At 38.2% G+C, this 17,709-nt stretch overlaps 1 protein-coding gene across 5 annotated transcripts in view; it reads left to right on the top strand.

Annotated features, from left to right (window-relative positions):
• LOC131932538 (leupaxin) overlaps positions 1-17,416 on the top strand; it is a 39,895-nt gene extending 22,479 nt beyond the window's left edge. Inside the window, exons 4-13 of one of the 5 annotated variants that reach the window (XM_059289458.1) lie at positions 773-823; positions 9,600-9,741; positions 9,892-10,087; positions 10,857-11,006; positions 11,445-11,585; positions 12,187-12,329; positions 12,382-12,412; positions 12,957-13,072; positions 14,373-14,487; positions 15,097-17,416. In XM_059289458.1, coding sequence (XP_059145441.1) covers positions 773-823; positions 9,600-9,741; positions 9,892-10,087; positions 10,857-11,006; positions 11,445-11,585; positions 12,187-12,329; positions 12,382-12,412; positions 12,957-13,072; positions 14,373-14,487; positions 15,097-15,363 — 1,352 coding nt within the window. In that variant the 3' untranslated portion in view covers positions 15,364-17,416. Of the gene's footprint in view, positions 1-772; positions 824-9,599; positions 9,742-9,891; positions 10,088-10,856; positions 11,007-11,444; positions 11,586-12,186; positions 12,361-12,381; positions 12,413-12,956; positions 13,073-13,477; positions 14,336-14,372; positions 14,488-15,096 lie in introns of those variants that run through there. The other 4 variants (XM_059289457.1, XM_059289461.1, XM_059289459.1 and 1 more) reach the window with 4 other exon arrangements.
• Positions 17,417-17,709: the final 293 nt, after the last annotated feature.

Below are 17,709 nucleotides of genomic sequence, written 5' to 3'. Positions count from 1 at the left end.
TGTACAGCAGTAGTGTAAGTGTACAAGAGCAGCGTATTACATGGCGACCTGTTAGCTGGAGACTTACAGTACTGTTTTGTTGATATACTGGAGACTTACAGTAATATGTAGTTTATATAGAGTCCCTTTGTGTTTATATAAGTCTAACTGGACTGCTAAAAAAAAAGATGAATTACTTAGATGAGTGAACTTGATACTGTAGCTTTCTTCTACAACACCGCCAGGCTTATGCTAATGTCCACACTTGACCATCGGCTGCTAGTGTTTTCTCTTGTAGATCATCATCTGCTGTTTCAGCTTAGACTATTGCAAACTTTATTTTTACCCAACTTTGCTTTAAAAAAAAAACCCTGCTGCATGGTTCCAGTTCGGTCATCATTAAGTTGGTGCTTACATTAAAACTGTTGGCACTACCAGGATGAGTACATATGGCACGATCGCATTGGTTTGATTTTAAGAGGGCTTGTATTGATGATTAGTCTAATGGAAATATAAATAAATAAATACCAATGAGGAAACTGAAAATAAATTCATTTGAAAACGTGGCTGGACTTCGTAAAGATTGTAACGATCTGGTCTAGTAGACAGTGCTGGGAACATGCTCTCTACCAGCATTGATAGGGTTAACCTGTAGCACTAGACCCTACTATTGACAGGGATGGTAGGTTTAACCTGTGACACTAGACCCTACTGTTACAGGGATGGTAGGTTTAACCTGTCTGTACTTGTCCCAACCTGCCGACTAACGGTTTAACCCTGACCTATATTACAGTCATTACCTTCCTAAATTACTTGGAAGACCAGAGCGAAGGAAAGCCTAAAGGTGACGTCATTTTATACTCTATATTTTTTCCCCTCTCTGTCCAACGCTTGTCTTAATTTTATTTTTCGCTGCCATGTATATACAAGTGTCATCGTTATTTATCTTTGGTTTATTGCTTTCATTCTTAAACAACAGCAAGACCCAAGCTGACTTGGCTTTCTTATTAATATAGTGTGTATACAATTATATATATATATATATATATATATATATATATATATATATATATATATATATATATATATATATATATATATATATCCAGCCACACTCGTCTCACTTTGCCTGCATCAATGGCTGCTCAGGCACCCTCCCATCCCCCTCCTTCTCACACACCACATTAATTATAACCAACATGACCTATTTTACCATATCACGTGACAACCCTTCCACTTAGCTAATTAAGCGTCGGCTTTAATTAACTGAGATGGATAAATATAATCAATAAAGAAAAGAAGAAAATATTGACAAAAACATATTTTTAAAATTACAAACTGATTGTGTTTATGTTCACTACTTTGTTCTGCATGTTATTATTTTTTTTCTCTGACAGTTCTGTTGTTTCTTCACAACGTCGTAATTATTTCTCGTGTGCTGCATGATGATTTAATCTTCTGATTAGAGCCTTGATTAACATGTCTACACATTTGTTTCTTTGCTGTTACATTTTATTTCACACAAATATAGCATCTGTATTTTAAAGCAATTTATCGGGAACGGTGTCCACACTAGACTATCACAAAAGAAAGGAGGGGGGTGGTTAAGTTAATAAAAGCAACAATGTAGGCTACCCGTTTTGGAGGTTAGGACTACGATTCAGTCTTAGGTTAGGGATATGGTTTGTGTTTGAAAATTCGAGTGATTGATAATATATTAAGTTATATTTTCTCTCCAGTAAAGTAACCGCCATAGTTTTAAAATATTTAATTACAGATCCACTGTCTTAGATTTGTGTTAAAAATACCTGTTTGATAAAAAAATTAAAAATTCTTAAATATAAAAATGCAAGACGGGAACCACGTGATATTACAGTGCCTGTAAATGACTTAAGTCCGGCCCTCATAAGGTCTTGAAGCTGTCTTTTTTTGGTCTCTGCTTGCATGAGTGTATTCCGCTCACTGTCGTAACCATAGATATGTGTTGTACATTCATGTTGTGTTGTACAGCATTTTGTACAATCGCATGGGCCGTTGTGTGTATTGCAGTCAGTAATAATTCTCTAACTAAATGTGTAGTCAGATGTACACATTGCATATTATATGTATTAACTAGGGACGATTATGTATATATATATATATATATATATATATATATATATATATATATATATATATATATATATATATATATATATATATATATATATGTAGTTTGTGTTTAAACTAAAATAAATTTGCAAAGAAATGTCACTACTTCTTGCATCAAACAAAGGGATGTAACTGGTTGTATAACTTGCATTATTGAGTCCTCTCCCCTTATTCGCAGGGGGTGAACTGTACGTTCAACATTATCAGAGGCTATTTTAAGATGTTTTCGCAGTTGTTTTTTGTGTGTGTGTTGAGAAGTGGTAACAAGTTGACGGAAGTCTGGGGCAGAGAGAGGTTCTAAGTGGGGGGATGATTCATGCTTGGTTGTATGCGCTAAACTGTGTCTTTCTCAGGAGAGATGATGCATACATATTACTGAAGTGTAGTGTTTTGTTTGAACCCTTTTTGTGATTAAACTTTAGTTGCATTGTACAAATAATAACAAAGTATTGTGACGAAATTTTTTATGTTTTTTAAATTGCTAAAAATGTTAGACCTCTCGCGGTATAACGAAAATTTACTACACCGAATCCCCCCCCCCCTCCTGCCCCCCACTGTTACACTCTAATAGTTCATCGACCTGTGGACTCTAAGATGTAGGTGTGCATTGTCCTGAATTATATTTTCTTTGGGCTTTATTTTTGTAGAAACTGGTTGGAAGTCGTATATGGTCGCAATAACTTAGTATTAATTAATTAGCTGAAATACACGAATAAAGCATTGAGTAGCCTTTGGCACCGCATCATTAATAGCAGCAGTTGTAAAAGGGCTTTAGCCTTACCTTACTGGGCACAATCCCAAGGCCACATGCATTAGACCCCACTCGACACAGGGTTCCATGATCCCACTCTGTATCGTAGACCCCACTCAACACAGGGTCCCATACTGTATCGTAGACCCCATTCAACACAGGGACCATCACGTGATCCTCATCACCCTATTCTAGAGCCCAACTCATTAGCCCCCCCCCCCCCCCCCCCCCCCGGGCCCTCTAACAGCTGTCGCACAAGACGAGATCCACTTCCCTATCTGACTCACTACCCCGTATATCATTTTTTTTCGCGCGTGTGTGTGGAACGTATTTTTATCAGCCCATCTATTTTTAGATCGGTATGCGTCTTTCCTTACAATTTCTTTCTACCCCATTAGCGTCCCTCTGTATTTATAGCTTACCTCATCCCGGGTGAGTTTTTTTCTTTTTAAATTTCGCCAAGTTTCTTGGTACTCACCCCACAGGCAGTTAGTGCTGGGCTTCTTCACCCGCGGGTCTTGGTCGTCGGCTAATCACGAGCACCCAGGGGAATTCTTTTTGTGCCTGTTCGTCTTTTGATTGCTAGCACCCAGAGGAATTCTTTTTTTTTTTTGGGGCATTCTGCTAATCGTACGTACTCATCTTTTTAAAAATGTATCAAACTTATCAAACTTTTATTTAACTTAAACTGTTTTTTTACATTTGAAATTCGAAATTATTCATTAGATTATTCAGTCAATAAAAAAACTGTAATAAATTATTTACCTATTTAAAATGGATTCATTTCTAATTAGTTATTGACGCTACTTTGTGTTATTACCTAAGGTTGAAATATTAGCATGCGTTTGATATTGGCTAACATTAGTTTATGGGTCCTAGGACCTTTGACCACAGGTGCTTTGACCATAGGGGGTTTGACCATAGGGGGTTTGACCACAGCGGACCTTTGACCACAGGTGCTTTGACCATAGGGGGTTTGACCACAGCGGGGCTTTGACCATAGCGGTGCTTTGAACATAGGGGGTTTGATCATAGGGGGTTTGACCATAGGGTGTTTGACCACAGGTGTTTTCTCTGCAGAGGGTCTTTGATCACAGGTGGTCTATCAACTGGTGTTTGATCACAAGCGCTGCGTCCGTCTTTGATCATAGGTGTTTTGTCCACATAGGGTCTTTGATCTCAGGTGTTTTGTCCACATAGGGTCTTTGATCTCAGGTGGTTTGTCCAATGCTGTCCATATATGGTAAGGATTTATTTTAAAAGTTGCTAAATTATATTTTAAATTTCGACATGATGTAATAATATGTTAAATCATCATGTATAAATACAAGTCATCTAAACAACTCTATGTCAAAACCATGGGAGAATCTTGGAGAGTATAGCACGTATTATTTTTTATCCTTTATATATGCTATGTATTTTCAAGTAGGCCTACATCTACATTATTTATTTGTGAAACTTGTTATATGTCGCATTATTTGTGTTTCATTTATATTTAAAATAAATCTATGAGGCCTAGCACCAGCCTTTATGTGGAGACTAAAATATAGTTCTTGGCTTTTTTAAAATACATGTTGATTTTTACTCTCAGGAAACATGTATAAAATCGTGTTAATTGTATCACACTATGATCAAAGCCGGGCACAGCGCTTGTGACCAAACACCAGTTGATAGACCACCTGTGATCAAAGACCCTCTGCTGAGAAAACACATGTGGTCAAACCCCCTATGGTCAAACCCCCTATGGTCAAACCCCCTATGGTCAAACCCCCTATGATCAAAGCACCGCTATGGTCAAAGGCCCGCTGTGGTCAAACCCCCTATGGCCAAAGCCCCTATGGTCAAAGCTCCGCTGTGGTCAAACCCCCTATGGTCAAACCCCCTATGGTCAAAGCACCTGTGGTCAAAGGTCCGCGCACCAGTTTATGTTCCCATTCTTATATACGGGGACTGGAGTGGTGGGTATTACTATGCAGTAATACACTAATCTATGGATTCATTTTCACACATGTATAAGGATAATGTCGATGATAGATTGATAAAAAAAACACTATATGCATTCGGCGAATTTAAATAATAGTTGATACGCTTTTTTTTTATAAATTAATACGCTCATGGTCGTAAATTTCCGCCACTGTCACTAAATAAACTCCCCCCCCCCCCCCCAACACGCTGTACGGTAACACCCCTTCCCCAACACGTCACGCTAGTCCACTCAGCGATATAAGTCTACTACAGTATGCCACTTAGTAAGTTAGTGTGTGACACTTGGGATTTTTGCTGTGTGCCCCAGCGGCCTGCCTCCCTCGTATGCTATCATATTTCAGGATTCAATATCAAAATTTTGTTGAAACTCGTTTCTGTATAATTTAGCGTATAGTTTTCGCTCAATCTCAATCAGCTTTTGGGAGATGTTTGATTATTCAAATATTGGGGGAGGATCATACACTCAATTAAAAAACAAATTGAATCAGTTTATAACATATTTTAGTCAGTTGATAGCTTACTTTCGCTACATTTTTAGGGAGTACGCATTACATTTTAAATAAAATATGTACATGTGTTAAATTCCCCATTCTTTTCCAACACTGAAGCCACAGGCAGCGCACGATTTTACGTTTAGTTTTTCGGCGAATTATGATACTAAGCACTGGACCTAATTGAAACTATTAATGTTTTCATTGTTGCACAATCCCCCCCCCCCCCCCTTCCCACCACACACAACCTACCCCATGTATGGTATTATCCTGGTCTGGACAATATACCTCACCGTGGACACACCACACAACAACTGTTCACTGATACTTGAGATTCTTAATCTGTTTACTCAACACACAAACCCTACCCTGCTCGCGTGCGGGCACATTTTATCTTCTTTTTTTCCCTCTCGGAGCCCGTTGTACTTTTTTTTTGTACTATGTTTTTTTTTTTTTAATTGTAATGCGATCAGCTGTTTGCTACATTCGACAATAAGGAAAATGCGGCTATAGGGAAGATGTGTGAATGTGCAACCTAAAATTAAAAATCAAGTAATTTGACCAAAAACATTTTTTAAAAGCACACATTTTTCTTCGTTTTCTTAAGCCAAGGGAGACTACTTGTTTTAAACGTTGGCTCTTTTTAAACCAAGGGGAGGTTACTTGTTTCTCCTCGCCTTTGCCTAGAGTGTAGAGAGTAATGAATCATTCTTGTTTAAATACGTAGACTAGGTCAGTATAGTGGGGTGCAGGTAAGGAAGGAAAGGGGAGAGGGTGGTGTGTTGTTTGCCCGTGGTTCCAGTGTTCAATGCGCGTGATTTGGGGGGAGTGGAGCTCCAGCTGTAGGTATACACACACGCACGCGCGCACACACCTGGTACCTGTTGGCAGGAAGGTCGCCAGGCCTAGATACCACTGTCAAGATGATGGAGCAGAGTTATTCTTATTTTACTGGTAAGGTGGTGCTCTGTTGCTGGACATGGATAGGTTAGGTCCATGTGTGGTGTATGTGTGGTGTTTGGCTGTATGTCTGGTGTATGGCTGTATGTATAATGTATGGCTGTATTTGTTTGGCTGTTGTGTGGTGTATGGCTGTATGTATGGTGTATTGCTATATGTGTGGTGTATGGCTATATGTGTGGTGTATGGCTGCATATGTTGTGTATGGCTGTATGTGTAGTGTATGGCTGTATGTGTGGTGTATGGCTGTATGTGTGGTGTATGTATGGTGTATGGCTGTATGTGTGGTGTATGTGTGGTGTATGTATGGTGTATGGCTGTATGTGTGGTGTATGGCTATATGTGTGGTGTATGGCTGTATGTGTGGTGTATGTATGGTGTATGGCTGTATGTGTGGTGTATGTATGGTGTATGGCTGTATGTGTGGTGTATGTGTGGTGTATGACTGTATGTGTGGTGTATGGCTATATGTGTGGTGTATGGCTGTATGTGTGATGTATGTGTGATGTGTGGCTGTATGTGTGATGTATGGCTGTATGTGTGGTGTATGTGTGGTGTATGGCTGTATGTGTGGTGTATGGCTGTAAGTCTGGTGTATGGCTGTAAGTCTGGTGTATGGCTGTATGTGTGGTGTATATATGGGTGTATGCACATTACATATATGGCTGTATGTGTGGTGTATGTGTGGTATATGGCTGTATGTGTGGTGTATATATGGGTGTATGCACATTATATGTGTGGTGTATATATTTCTGTGTGAGTGGTGTATGTTTGGTGTATGGATGGCTTTATGTATGATGTATTTGTCATGTATGTAGTTGTATGTGTATTGTGTATATATTGCTGTATGTTTGGTGTGTGTATGGTTGTGTATTCTGGGGTGTATAATCTGGTATGTGAGTATGTGTGAAGACTTAGAAAATGAATAACATAAGCCACACTGAACTAAATGTTACATGTATTATTGAATTCCAAATATGTAATACGTCTTAGTGAGTCTTAGAAAAAAATTACTTAATTATATTAATATCTTCTGAATTTAAAGATTTTTTTAGTATTCCTAGATGCATTATTATAACATTTCAAAGAATAGTAACTTTATAACTACATTGTAGTAAATTAGTTAATTTAAAACATTTTCCAGTTCTTTTTTCTCTATTTTGTTAACTGAATGTGTGTTAAGCTATTCCTTCAGTATTTTTTTCTGTGCGGAGTAAGTTGTCTAAAAATAGCCATCCCTTGAACTGGTTCCTCTGAGTTTACCTTAAGAAATAGTTGCCCTCCTTCCTCTGTTTGTGTTGAGTCAGTCCAAGCATGAGGCAGATTTCACCCAAACCAGTTGGGTTGCCAGGTGGGCCAACACACACAGGAAACTTTCCAAGTCACCTTCTTCAAATTACCAATTTTTTTTTCTGAAAATTTCTAAAGTCACCATGTGCAAATTACCAATTTTTTTTTCTGAAAATTTCTAAAGTCAGTTTGTTCAAATTACTAGTTTTTCCTATACATTTTTCATGTTACCACTTTTTACCCTCAGAATTTTTATAGTTCGCTGGATCATAATAATACTTTTCCCCTAACAATTTTGTATAGTGGGTTTGTTCAAAGAGTGTCTTTTTTTCCTGAGGTTTCCTTTTTTTTTCTTCTTTAGATTTAAGCCTTACCTTGTTTAACTCAGGCCATTTTCACATTAGAACTCCTTAGATTGTTTAGTTTAAAGCCCCATTAGATGGGAGCTGCAGTTCAATTAAAAATTTAAAAAATGCACTAGAAAAGAGATGTTCAGCTGAATACCCATTAAATAGAAGCTGCTGTTTAATTAAAAATTTAAAAAATGCACTAGAAAAGAGATGTTCAGCTGAATACCCATTAAATAGAAGCTGCTGTTTAATTAAAAATCCGCTAGATGGGAAGTATTGTTTAGTAAAAAAAATATATTCCATTAGATTACAGGTGCTGAACACTGTGAGCAGGCTTAGGTTTAATCAAGGTTCAAAGTGAAAACATAATTCTTCTTAATTAGTCTTTCTTTTCCCAGGTACTACTCATCATAAGCAGGTTGCAAGTGCTTGACACTATAGTTAAATCCATCATTTTGTAGTAGTTACTGCCCCTGGTTGTAGCAGTTGTTGCCCCTGGTTATATCAGTTGTTGCCCCTGGTTATAGCAGTTGTTGCCCCTGGTTGTAGCAGTTGTAGCCCCTGGTTGTAGCAGTTGTTGCCCCTGGTTGTAGCAGTTGTTGCCCCTGGTTGTAGCAGTTGTTGCCCCAGGTTGTAGCAGTTATTGCCCCTGGTTGCAGCAGTTATTGCCCCTGGTTGTAGCAGTTGTTGCCCCTGGTTGTAGCAGTTGTTGCCCCTGGTTGTAGCAGTTATTGCCCCTGGTTGTAGCAGTTATTGCCCCTGGTTGTAGCAGTTGTTGCCCCTGGTTGTAGCAGTTATTGCCCCTGGTTGTAGCAGTTGTTGCCCCAGGTTGTAGCAGTTATTGCCCCTGATTGTAGCAGTTGTTGCCCCTGGTTGTAGCAGTTGTTGCCCCAGGTTGTAGCAGTTATTGCCCCTGATTGTAGCAGTTGTTGCCCCTGGTTGTAGCAGTTGTTGCCCCTGGTTGTAGCAGTTGTTGCCCCTGGTATGTTAGATTGACAACCTGAATTGAGCATGCCCTTTAAGACTCCTGCATTTTAAGTCTTTTGCTTGAGTATGTTGGGCGGATATGTGGTAATAACCGGATGAATCAAAGACTTAAGATCTTTGATCTTACTAGCTGTGTATGTTGGTTAGGTATGTGGTAATAGCCTAATGAATCAAAGACTTGAGATCCATCTATACTGATATTTTTGACGTTATTAGATAGATAATTCTTTACTATGGAGGCTGTAACATTGAAACAGATGTAATGTTAGTTTAAAACAAACAGGCTAATTTATGTTAGGTGGTGAGTTAATAGCATGTATTTTTGTGGTCTGTTTTAATACCTGTAGTGTACTTATGTTTTGTTTTTTTTTTAAATTAAAATTCAGTGTGTTTATTGTTTTGAATTTATTGATGTTGACATTCAGAACGTTATTTAGCATGGTATTTTTATAAGCGTATAACATAACAGAGGTTTGTACTAAGATTTGTAAACATAGGTCTCACTTATACTGGTCAGGGTGGGTAGAAGCTTATTTCAGGCAACTGTTTGAATGAGTTTTATATTTAACTTTCAGTGAAGGAAGTCAGTATTGCCAATGGTGGGTATTTCTATTTCATGCAGCTGTTATAATAAGTTTTATATTTAACTTTCAGTGAAGGAAGTCAGTATTGTCAATGGTGGGTATGAGAAGCAAGCCCCACAAGTTGCCCCCAAGCCCTCTGGCAAGCCTGTCCAGCGAACATCTGTGGACAACTTGTTGGACCAGCTTGAAGGTGTTGGACCAGCACCTGGCAGGTATGACACCATCTGTCACATCTCTTATTGAACTTATTGTTGCGCTGCTCTATACCCTTTATCAAATCCCTTATTTAACAGATTGGTATACAAGTCTAGACATCTAGTTTTTCCAGAGTTTAAAAAAAAATGTTTGTGCATTGTTTTCAGGTTCCCAGTAGACCCACATTACCAGGAACTAAGTTCAGTCACCACCAACCATTCCCACTATCTTCATGGTCCCACTGCTGTCTCGTATCCAGCTTCTTCATCCACCTCATCCACTTCATCATACCAGCATCCACAGACTGCGTCCACAGCCACAAAGGAACTGGATGAGCTGATGATGTCACTGTCAGAATTCAAGGTGGGTGGTAGGCACCTGTTACCTCAGGTGGTAGGCACCTGTTACCTCAGGTGGTAGGCACCTGTTGCCTCAGGTGGTAGGCACCTGTTACCTCAGGTGGTAGGCACCTGTTGCCTCAGGTGGTAGGCACCTGTTACCTCAGGTGGTAGGCACCTGTTGCCTCAGTGGTAGTATCACATTACACCTGCTACATGTGACCTAGATTCCTGATGCCTGTTACCCCAGTGGTAGTATCACATTACAACTGCTACAGGTGGTAGTATTCATATTACACCTGCTACAGGTGGTAGTATTCACATTACACCTGCTACAGGTGGTAGTATTCACATTACACCTGCTACAGGTGGTAGTATTCACATTACACCTGCTACAGGTGGCAGTATTCACATTACACCTGCTACAGGTGGTAGTATTCACATTACACCTGCTACAGGTGGTAGTATTCACATTACACCTGCTACAGGTGGTAGTATTCACATTACACCTGCTACAGGTGGTAGTATTCACATTTCACCTGCTACAGGTGACCTAGTCTCACCAGACCTGTTACCTCATGTGGTGATGTTGTAAACATTATGCCAAGCCACCTATGCTTCAGATACCCTTCAGAACTGGGTGGATTCAGGGACCTCCTGCAGTTCTGAGTCATGACCGAAATCTGAACTTGAGACCTTAAGGCTACTAGCCGAGTGCTCTACTTCTTGACCTCACCACCCCTCTAAATACATACTCTATCTTTACTTTACTAAAACTGCTATTTGTTTTCCAGCTCCAAAACAAAACTGAGGTAGAGGAACCAGCCTATGCCAAGCCACTAAAGAGCAGATCCTTGTCCAGCAACAGTCCCACCAGCCCCGCGGCACCTCTGCAGCTTATCCCACAGGAGCGTCAACAGTACCATCAGCAGCAGCAGCAAAATGTAAGCCTGCGTGTAGTTGTGCTCAGTTATGTGGTGGTGTGTTCAGTTGTTTGATGCTGTGGTTAGTCTTGTTTAGATGGTGCATATCCATACTTGGTTTTATTGTCTTCTTTATACATGAAGTCATTTTGAAATGTTTTAGTCTATTTGAATCACCTGTTTCTATGACTAGTGTATCTTTTAAAAGAGATTGTATATCTATCTAGCCCCCTATACTTCCTTTAGTGTGAGTCAGGTACCCATCAGAGCAGAGTGGACTTAATCTAGGATCTGAACTCAAGATTTTAGTAATCACTCATGTGCACTACCTCCCAGCCACAGCATTACATTTATTTTAAAAGTTACTTACCTATCAATACACTAATGATGATGTGGTACAAGTTGAGCCTTTATTAGAGTGTGTTCATGCAGCTTTTCTCTCCTCCTCCCTGTTATTAGATCCAACGAGAGAACGGTCAGCGAGAGAACGGTCAGCTAGAGAGCATGCTGGGAGATTTACAGTCAGACATGAACAGGCAGGGTGTGAACATCAAACAGAAGGGGGTGTGTGCTGCCTGCCAGAAGTCCATTGTAGGACAGGTAACATCAGTTGAATACACCTGTAGAATATTTTAGGACTTGATACTCTACATTATTTTAATTGACATAACTTCTACTTATTCTTCGTTTTTAATTTTACTGCTGGAAGGGATCCCCCTCCAACAGAATATAGGATACATGTCAACTGGTTATGCGCCATTGAGGCCATTGACTCCGATTTCAGCCTGCTTTTCTTTTTGGATTTGCTTCCATAGCCTTTGTTTAACCAAGAACAAACTACAAGGCAGCAGTTGTTTGATTGTGGAGTTGTCTCTCCTAGAAGAGTGGCTGTCCCCAGCTAACGAACCTCATCTGCCCGAGGGTTTGAACTCGAGACTTTTTGGTTTAGCAACCTTGAGCTTTACCGACTTGACCACGCCTACCCCATTGACATAACAAATCTTCACACTTTTCACTTTGAATCTGCTCATCAAAAAGTTCTTTTGTGTCTTCAATTACACAAAGATTCCATTTTTATTTTCTGTTTCCTTTAATTTTTCATTAGCCATACTATTAAAAATACAACATTGGAAAACAAAAGATTATTCAAAGCATATTTTCCTTAATGTTGCTGTTACATTTGTGTTCAATTTACTTGTAGGTTATTGCAGCCCTGGGTCGGACTTGGCATGTAGAACATTTTGTTTGTGCCCACTGTGAAGAGCCCTTAGGTACACGTAACTTCTATGAGAGAGATGGTATGGCTTACTGTGAGAGGGACTACCACCAGCTGTTTGCACCTAGGTGTGCCTATTGTAATGGACCCATTGTTGATGTAAGTCACTGTAACACCTAGGTGTGCTTATTGTAATGGACCCATTGTTGATGTAAGTCTCTGTAACATTTATGTCAGTTTTTTGCAAGTGGCCTAATGTCAATGTCCTTGTTCAGTGGTTTATTTTTTTCTGGCCAAAATTGTGGTTGGATGGAAGAAATGAGGGTTCTTACATTTTGATGGGAGAAAATTGTTCTTATTGGAAATTTAAGAACATTTTTAGCCTCCTGGAAACGTTTTATTTAAGAATTTTATTTAATTTTTGTTTTATCGGTTGTATCGTTGATGTATGTATAGTGTTGTTGAGCGTCACAGCTTATAACTGCTATCTAGATAATTTCATGCTTTATTTCAAATGTGTTTCTCTATTTACCTAAAATTATTTTAGAACTTTTTACCTCATTTAGACAGTTATTGCATACATGTATAATTATTCAAACAAAATGCTGCAAAAAAATACAATTGTTTAAACAATAATGTCGAAATGTATAGCTATTTTAACAATAGTTTCTCAGGCTGAAGAATATAACTTTTTAAACAAAAGATGCATAAATATATAAGTATTTAGACAGTGTCTATTTAAACAATTGTTTCAGAAATGTATCACTGCCCTAGAGAAGATGTGGCACCCGGAACATTTCTTCTGTGCCCAGTGTGGGCGACCATTTGGTGAGGAAGATTTTCATGAGAAGAATGGGAAGGCCTACTGCAGGTATGGATTACTTCCCTTTACTGCCAGACCTTTATGTGGGCTGCTGTACTTTTAATTCTGTTTGTGTTCTGTTGTTTGTAATCTTTCATGTTAGTTTAATGGGTGACTGGAAAGATGCACAAAGAGGCATTTTTGCTTCATTAAATCGTGCATTTATAGACATTAGCAAAGAATGATTACATTTAGGCCTACATTGTAGCATAATAAAGCACTTCTCCATTCAATGTGTCAAAATTAAAGTGTATTTGTATAAATTGTTGGTATTTGCATATTTTTCTGTTTGTGCTTTTTTCTGGGAGCCATTTTAATGTAGCATTTACTGTTCTGATGTTTGATGTTGTTCTTATGTCCAGTGTAGTTTTAATATCTGATGATGTTCTAATATCTGCTGTACTAACCCACCAGAGAGGACTACTTCCAAATGTTTGCACCAAAGTGTGGAGACTGTACTCAGCCTATCATGTTCTAATGTCCAATGTACTGTTTGAATGTGTGATGTTGTTATCATGTTCTAATATCTGCTGTACTGCTCTAATATCTGCTGTACTGCCCCACCAGAGAGGACTACTTCCAAATGTTTGCACCAAAGTGTGGAGACTGTACTCAGCCTATCATGTTCTAATGTCCAATGTACTGTTTGAATGTGTGATGTTGTTATCATGTTCTAATATCTGCTGTACTGCTCTAATATCTGCTGTACTAACCCACCAGAGAGGACTACTTCCAAATGTTTGCACCAAAGTGTGGAGACTGTACTCAGCCTATCATGTTCTAATGTCCAATGTACTGTTTGAATGTGTGATGTTGTTATCATGTTCTAATATCTGCTGTACTGCTCTAATATCTGCTGTACTAACCCACCAGAGAGGACTACTTCCAAATGTTTGCACCAAAGTGTGGAGACTGTACTCAGCCTATCATGTTCTAATGTCCAATGTACTGTTTGAATGTGTGATGTTGTTATCATGTTCTAATATCTGCTGTACTGCTCTAATATCTGCTGTACTAACCCACCAGAGAGGACTACTTCCAAATGTTTGCACCAAAGTGTGGAGACTGTACTCAGCCTATCATGTTCTAATGTCCAATGTACTGTTTGAATGTGTGATGTTGTTATCATGTTCTAATATCTGCTGTACTGCTCTAATATCTGCTGTACTGCCCCACCAGAGAGGACTACTTCCAAATGTTTGCACCAAAGTGTGGAGACTGTACTCAGCCTATCATGTTCTAATGTCCAATGTCCTGTTTGAATGTCTGCCATTGTTATGTTCTAATATCTCCTGTACTGCCCCACCAGAGAGGACTACTTCCAAATGTTTGCACCAAAGTGTGGAGGCTGTGCTCAGCCTATCATGGAGAACTACATATCAGCCCTCAACAGACAGTGGCACCCAGAGTGTTTTGTGTGTTGGGTAAGTTCCCTGCATTCATTCATGTCTACTTCCTTGTTCTATAATATACAGTACATTGGTGTAAATCCTGTATTGTTAGCTTATATAGAAAACTTGTCATAAACCTAGCTGTTGAGGCTCCATTTGTAAACTTTTATGGTACCCATGGTGTTAAAAGTAAAGCTTCACAATACTTAAATTAAATAGGCCGCTTATAAGTATTTTTTATTATATTCCGAATGGGATGGCGTGGTTGAATGGTAGAGCATACTACTCTAACCTGAGAGTCTTGAGATTGAATTTTGGTTCAAGTCAGTAAAATGTAATTTAGTCCACCCAGCTCTTAATTAGTACCTGACTTGCATTAGGGAAAGTTAAAGGCAGCTGGGCATAGTGCTGACCACGCAATCCCTTAATGCCTAGGTCATAAAACAGGTTAACTCAACTCTACTTCCCTTCCACCTTGGACTATCAGGTTAAAAAGGGAACTTGATTTTCTATTTAGAACATTGTGTTCAGATAGTTGGTTATTATATTGTGCTGTAAATCTGCTCTGTAAAAATTAGTTTCTGATAACAACAAAAACTTAAGACATGAGCACCTTTCTGTAATTGTTTTCTTGTGTTTCAGGAATGTCGCAGCACCTTTGGAGTGGGTAGTTTCTTCGACTATGAAGGCCTGCCGTACTGCGAGATGCACTACCACGCCAAGAAAGGCTCCCTGTGTGCGAGCTGTGAGAAGCCCATCACCGGGCGTTGCATCACCGCCATGTTCAAGAAGTTTCACCCCGAGCATTTTGTCTGTGCCTTCTGCTTGAAACAGCTGAACAAGGGAACGTTCAAAGAACAGAATGACAAGCCGTATTGCCATCCTTGCTTTGTCAAGTTGTTTGGTTAGCGCCGCCATACACAACTTTCATATTTTTTACTGGTGAAGAAATACGGCTAATTAGCCTAATAGGTAAATGCTTTTTACAATTGAAAATTAACTGCATTATTCTGCTTCTTAAGATACTTTATATAATTTTTTATGATTGTTTTTTTTTAATATAACTAACTTTAACACACAAAAATTCATCAGATGTTGAAAGAGCTGTTTTATTGGCTAGTGTTTGTTTTCTTCAAAATAAGACAAATATTATGTATAGAATTTTACATTTTCATGTATGAAAGTAACTGTTAAGTTAAAAATTGTTTTTTGGGTTTTAAGTTCTAACAAGATGTGAAGAAAAAGAAAATATTTCTTTAAGAACGCACTTGTAACTTGGTACAAGTTGAAGCAGTAAAAACATGTAGCTGCTTATGTGTAAAGTATTATCAATTTTCTAGTTCATGTTTTTGTAGACCTACTGTGATTTCTAATTTTAAGACCAGACAAATGAGCTTCAACTATTTATTGAGTGAGTACTGGACCACAGTGGATGGTGTGTTGAGTTGTGCATGTTGGTTTCATCATATTTACAGGTGTGCATAGAACTGTTTACTATTTGTGTTTCTTAGTGCTGAACATGCCATCTTGAGGCTAGTCCACCACCTAATCTGCTCAATCTCTCTGCTCCTTTCTCTCTTGCTACATTAAACACAAGGGCAGTTATTTTAGGATATCACACCAGAAGCTAATGATTAGATTTTGTAAATTTAAACTTATAAACGATGACTTTATCTGAGTATAATAAAATGTTTCATATGAATGCTTAACAACAACCATGATATTAATATATGTGACTGGATTCTGATTTATGTTGTCACCTTATAAATTATGATATTGCTGCTTTAAATGAAGACCAATTTTTATAGGAAATTTTTATCATTCAAATATTCTTTATTAAATAAATTAATACATGTGCTTCTATTATACATTGACGATTGTCAATGAAATCTGATATTCTTGTTAGATTTATAAGTTAAGAATACATATTTTGTCTTGTCTTGTTCCTATTAAGGAAACATAATACGAATTTGTCACTGTAATTCTGTTGACGACATGTATTTTGATGATGTGAGCGCAGACTAGCATTTGGTAGCTTACTCTCTCAGTCAAATAATGGGGAATATAGTTTCATTTGACATCCTACCTTGCCATGTGTACATATTGCTTTGTGTTAAATAAAGAAATAATCTCCATTACTTTTATGTACACGTCAAACAGTTTTAAGCTCAGAGGTGTAAGAATATTTGACAAGAGGTGTAAGAATATTTGAAGGACTATTACTTTTTTTACCATTGGAAGTTTAGAGGTGGGAGTTATTTGCTTTAGTTTATTGCTTCTGTGATAGTGGTTTCATATGCCAGATACATTTTTATATTAACTAACCAAATACAAGATTATAAATGCTTAAATTGGATAGATATGTTTTTATAATACAGAACCAAAAAGAAAAGAAATTTAATAATTTCAAATGGGGCAAAAAAAAGAATTTCTTTTGTTTTGTATCTTTGTTGGTATGCAGCTGGTGAAAGTGTGCTTTTTAAAGACACTTCTTTTGGAAACTGTGTACTTCTGGAGTGTACAGCCCTGTTTTAAGTAACTATTATGTTAGTTTTTGCAGTTGTTTTGTATATAAAGGGTACATCTACTTAAAGTACTTTGGTTTGATTAGCACCTGTAGATAATTAATGTGCCTTGCATTGTCTGGGTCTTAATTTCATTCATCAGGAAATGTCCTGGATAACATGTTGATGTTCTAACATTTGGTGTCAGTCTGTTAATATTGAGCAGATCATAGAGATATTTTTACTTTACTTAAAACTTGTTAATGAATAGGAAAAACAGACCCATTGTGCATCAGATTTGGCCATTGTAGAAAATGTTAGATTCAAGCGAACCCTCCAAGACTCAGCCACTGTTGTCTGCAGCATGTTAATATCTAACCGTTGATATCTTATACCATGTATGCCCATGTAACGCCTGTCTGTACATATTCAATAGAACATATTGCACTTTATATCCATTCATCGTTGACTTAAGTTTTTTTTAGTGTGTGCTTCTGATGTGAGGCTTTTGTGGGATATCAGAATCAAAATAAGGGAATTATTTATGTTTGGGTCATAACCGGATTTATTGCGGCAGTATTTGTACTTCACAAATTTGGATTCAGAATTTGAAAAAAAGTCATTTCATTTCCTCAACTGGCAGCTTCTATCTGCTGAGTTGTTGCTCTTTTTGAGACTTGATCTGCTGTACAGTGATTCCAACCCTAGGCTAGCAACCCAAATTGGAAGGTTCAGACAATACTAGTTGATC

Source organism: Physella acuta, unplaced genomic scaffold (assembly GCF_028476545.2).
Source record: "Physella acuta isolate Inbredline_101_S28 unplaced genomic scaffold, ASM2847654v3 ptg002201l, whole genome shotgun sequence".
Lineage (NCBI taxonomy): Eukaryota > Metazoa > Mollusca > Gastropoda > Physidae > Physella > Physella acuta.
The sequence above is the reverse complement of the archived record's forward strand: the minus strand, read 5'-3'. Positions and strand labels throughout refer to the sequence as shown.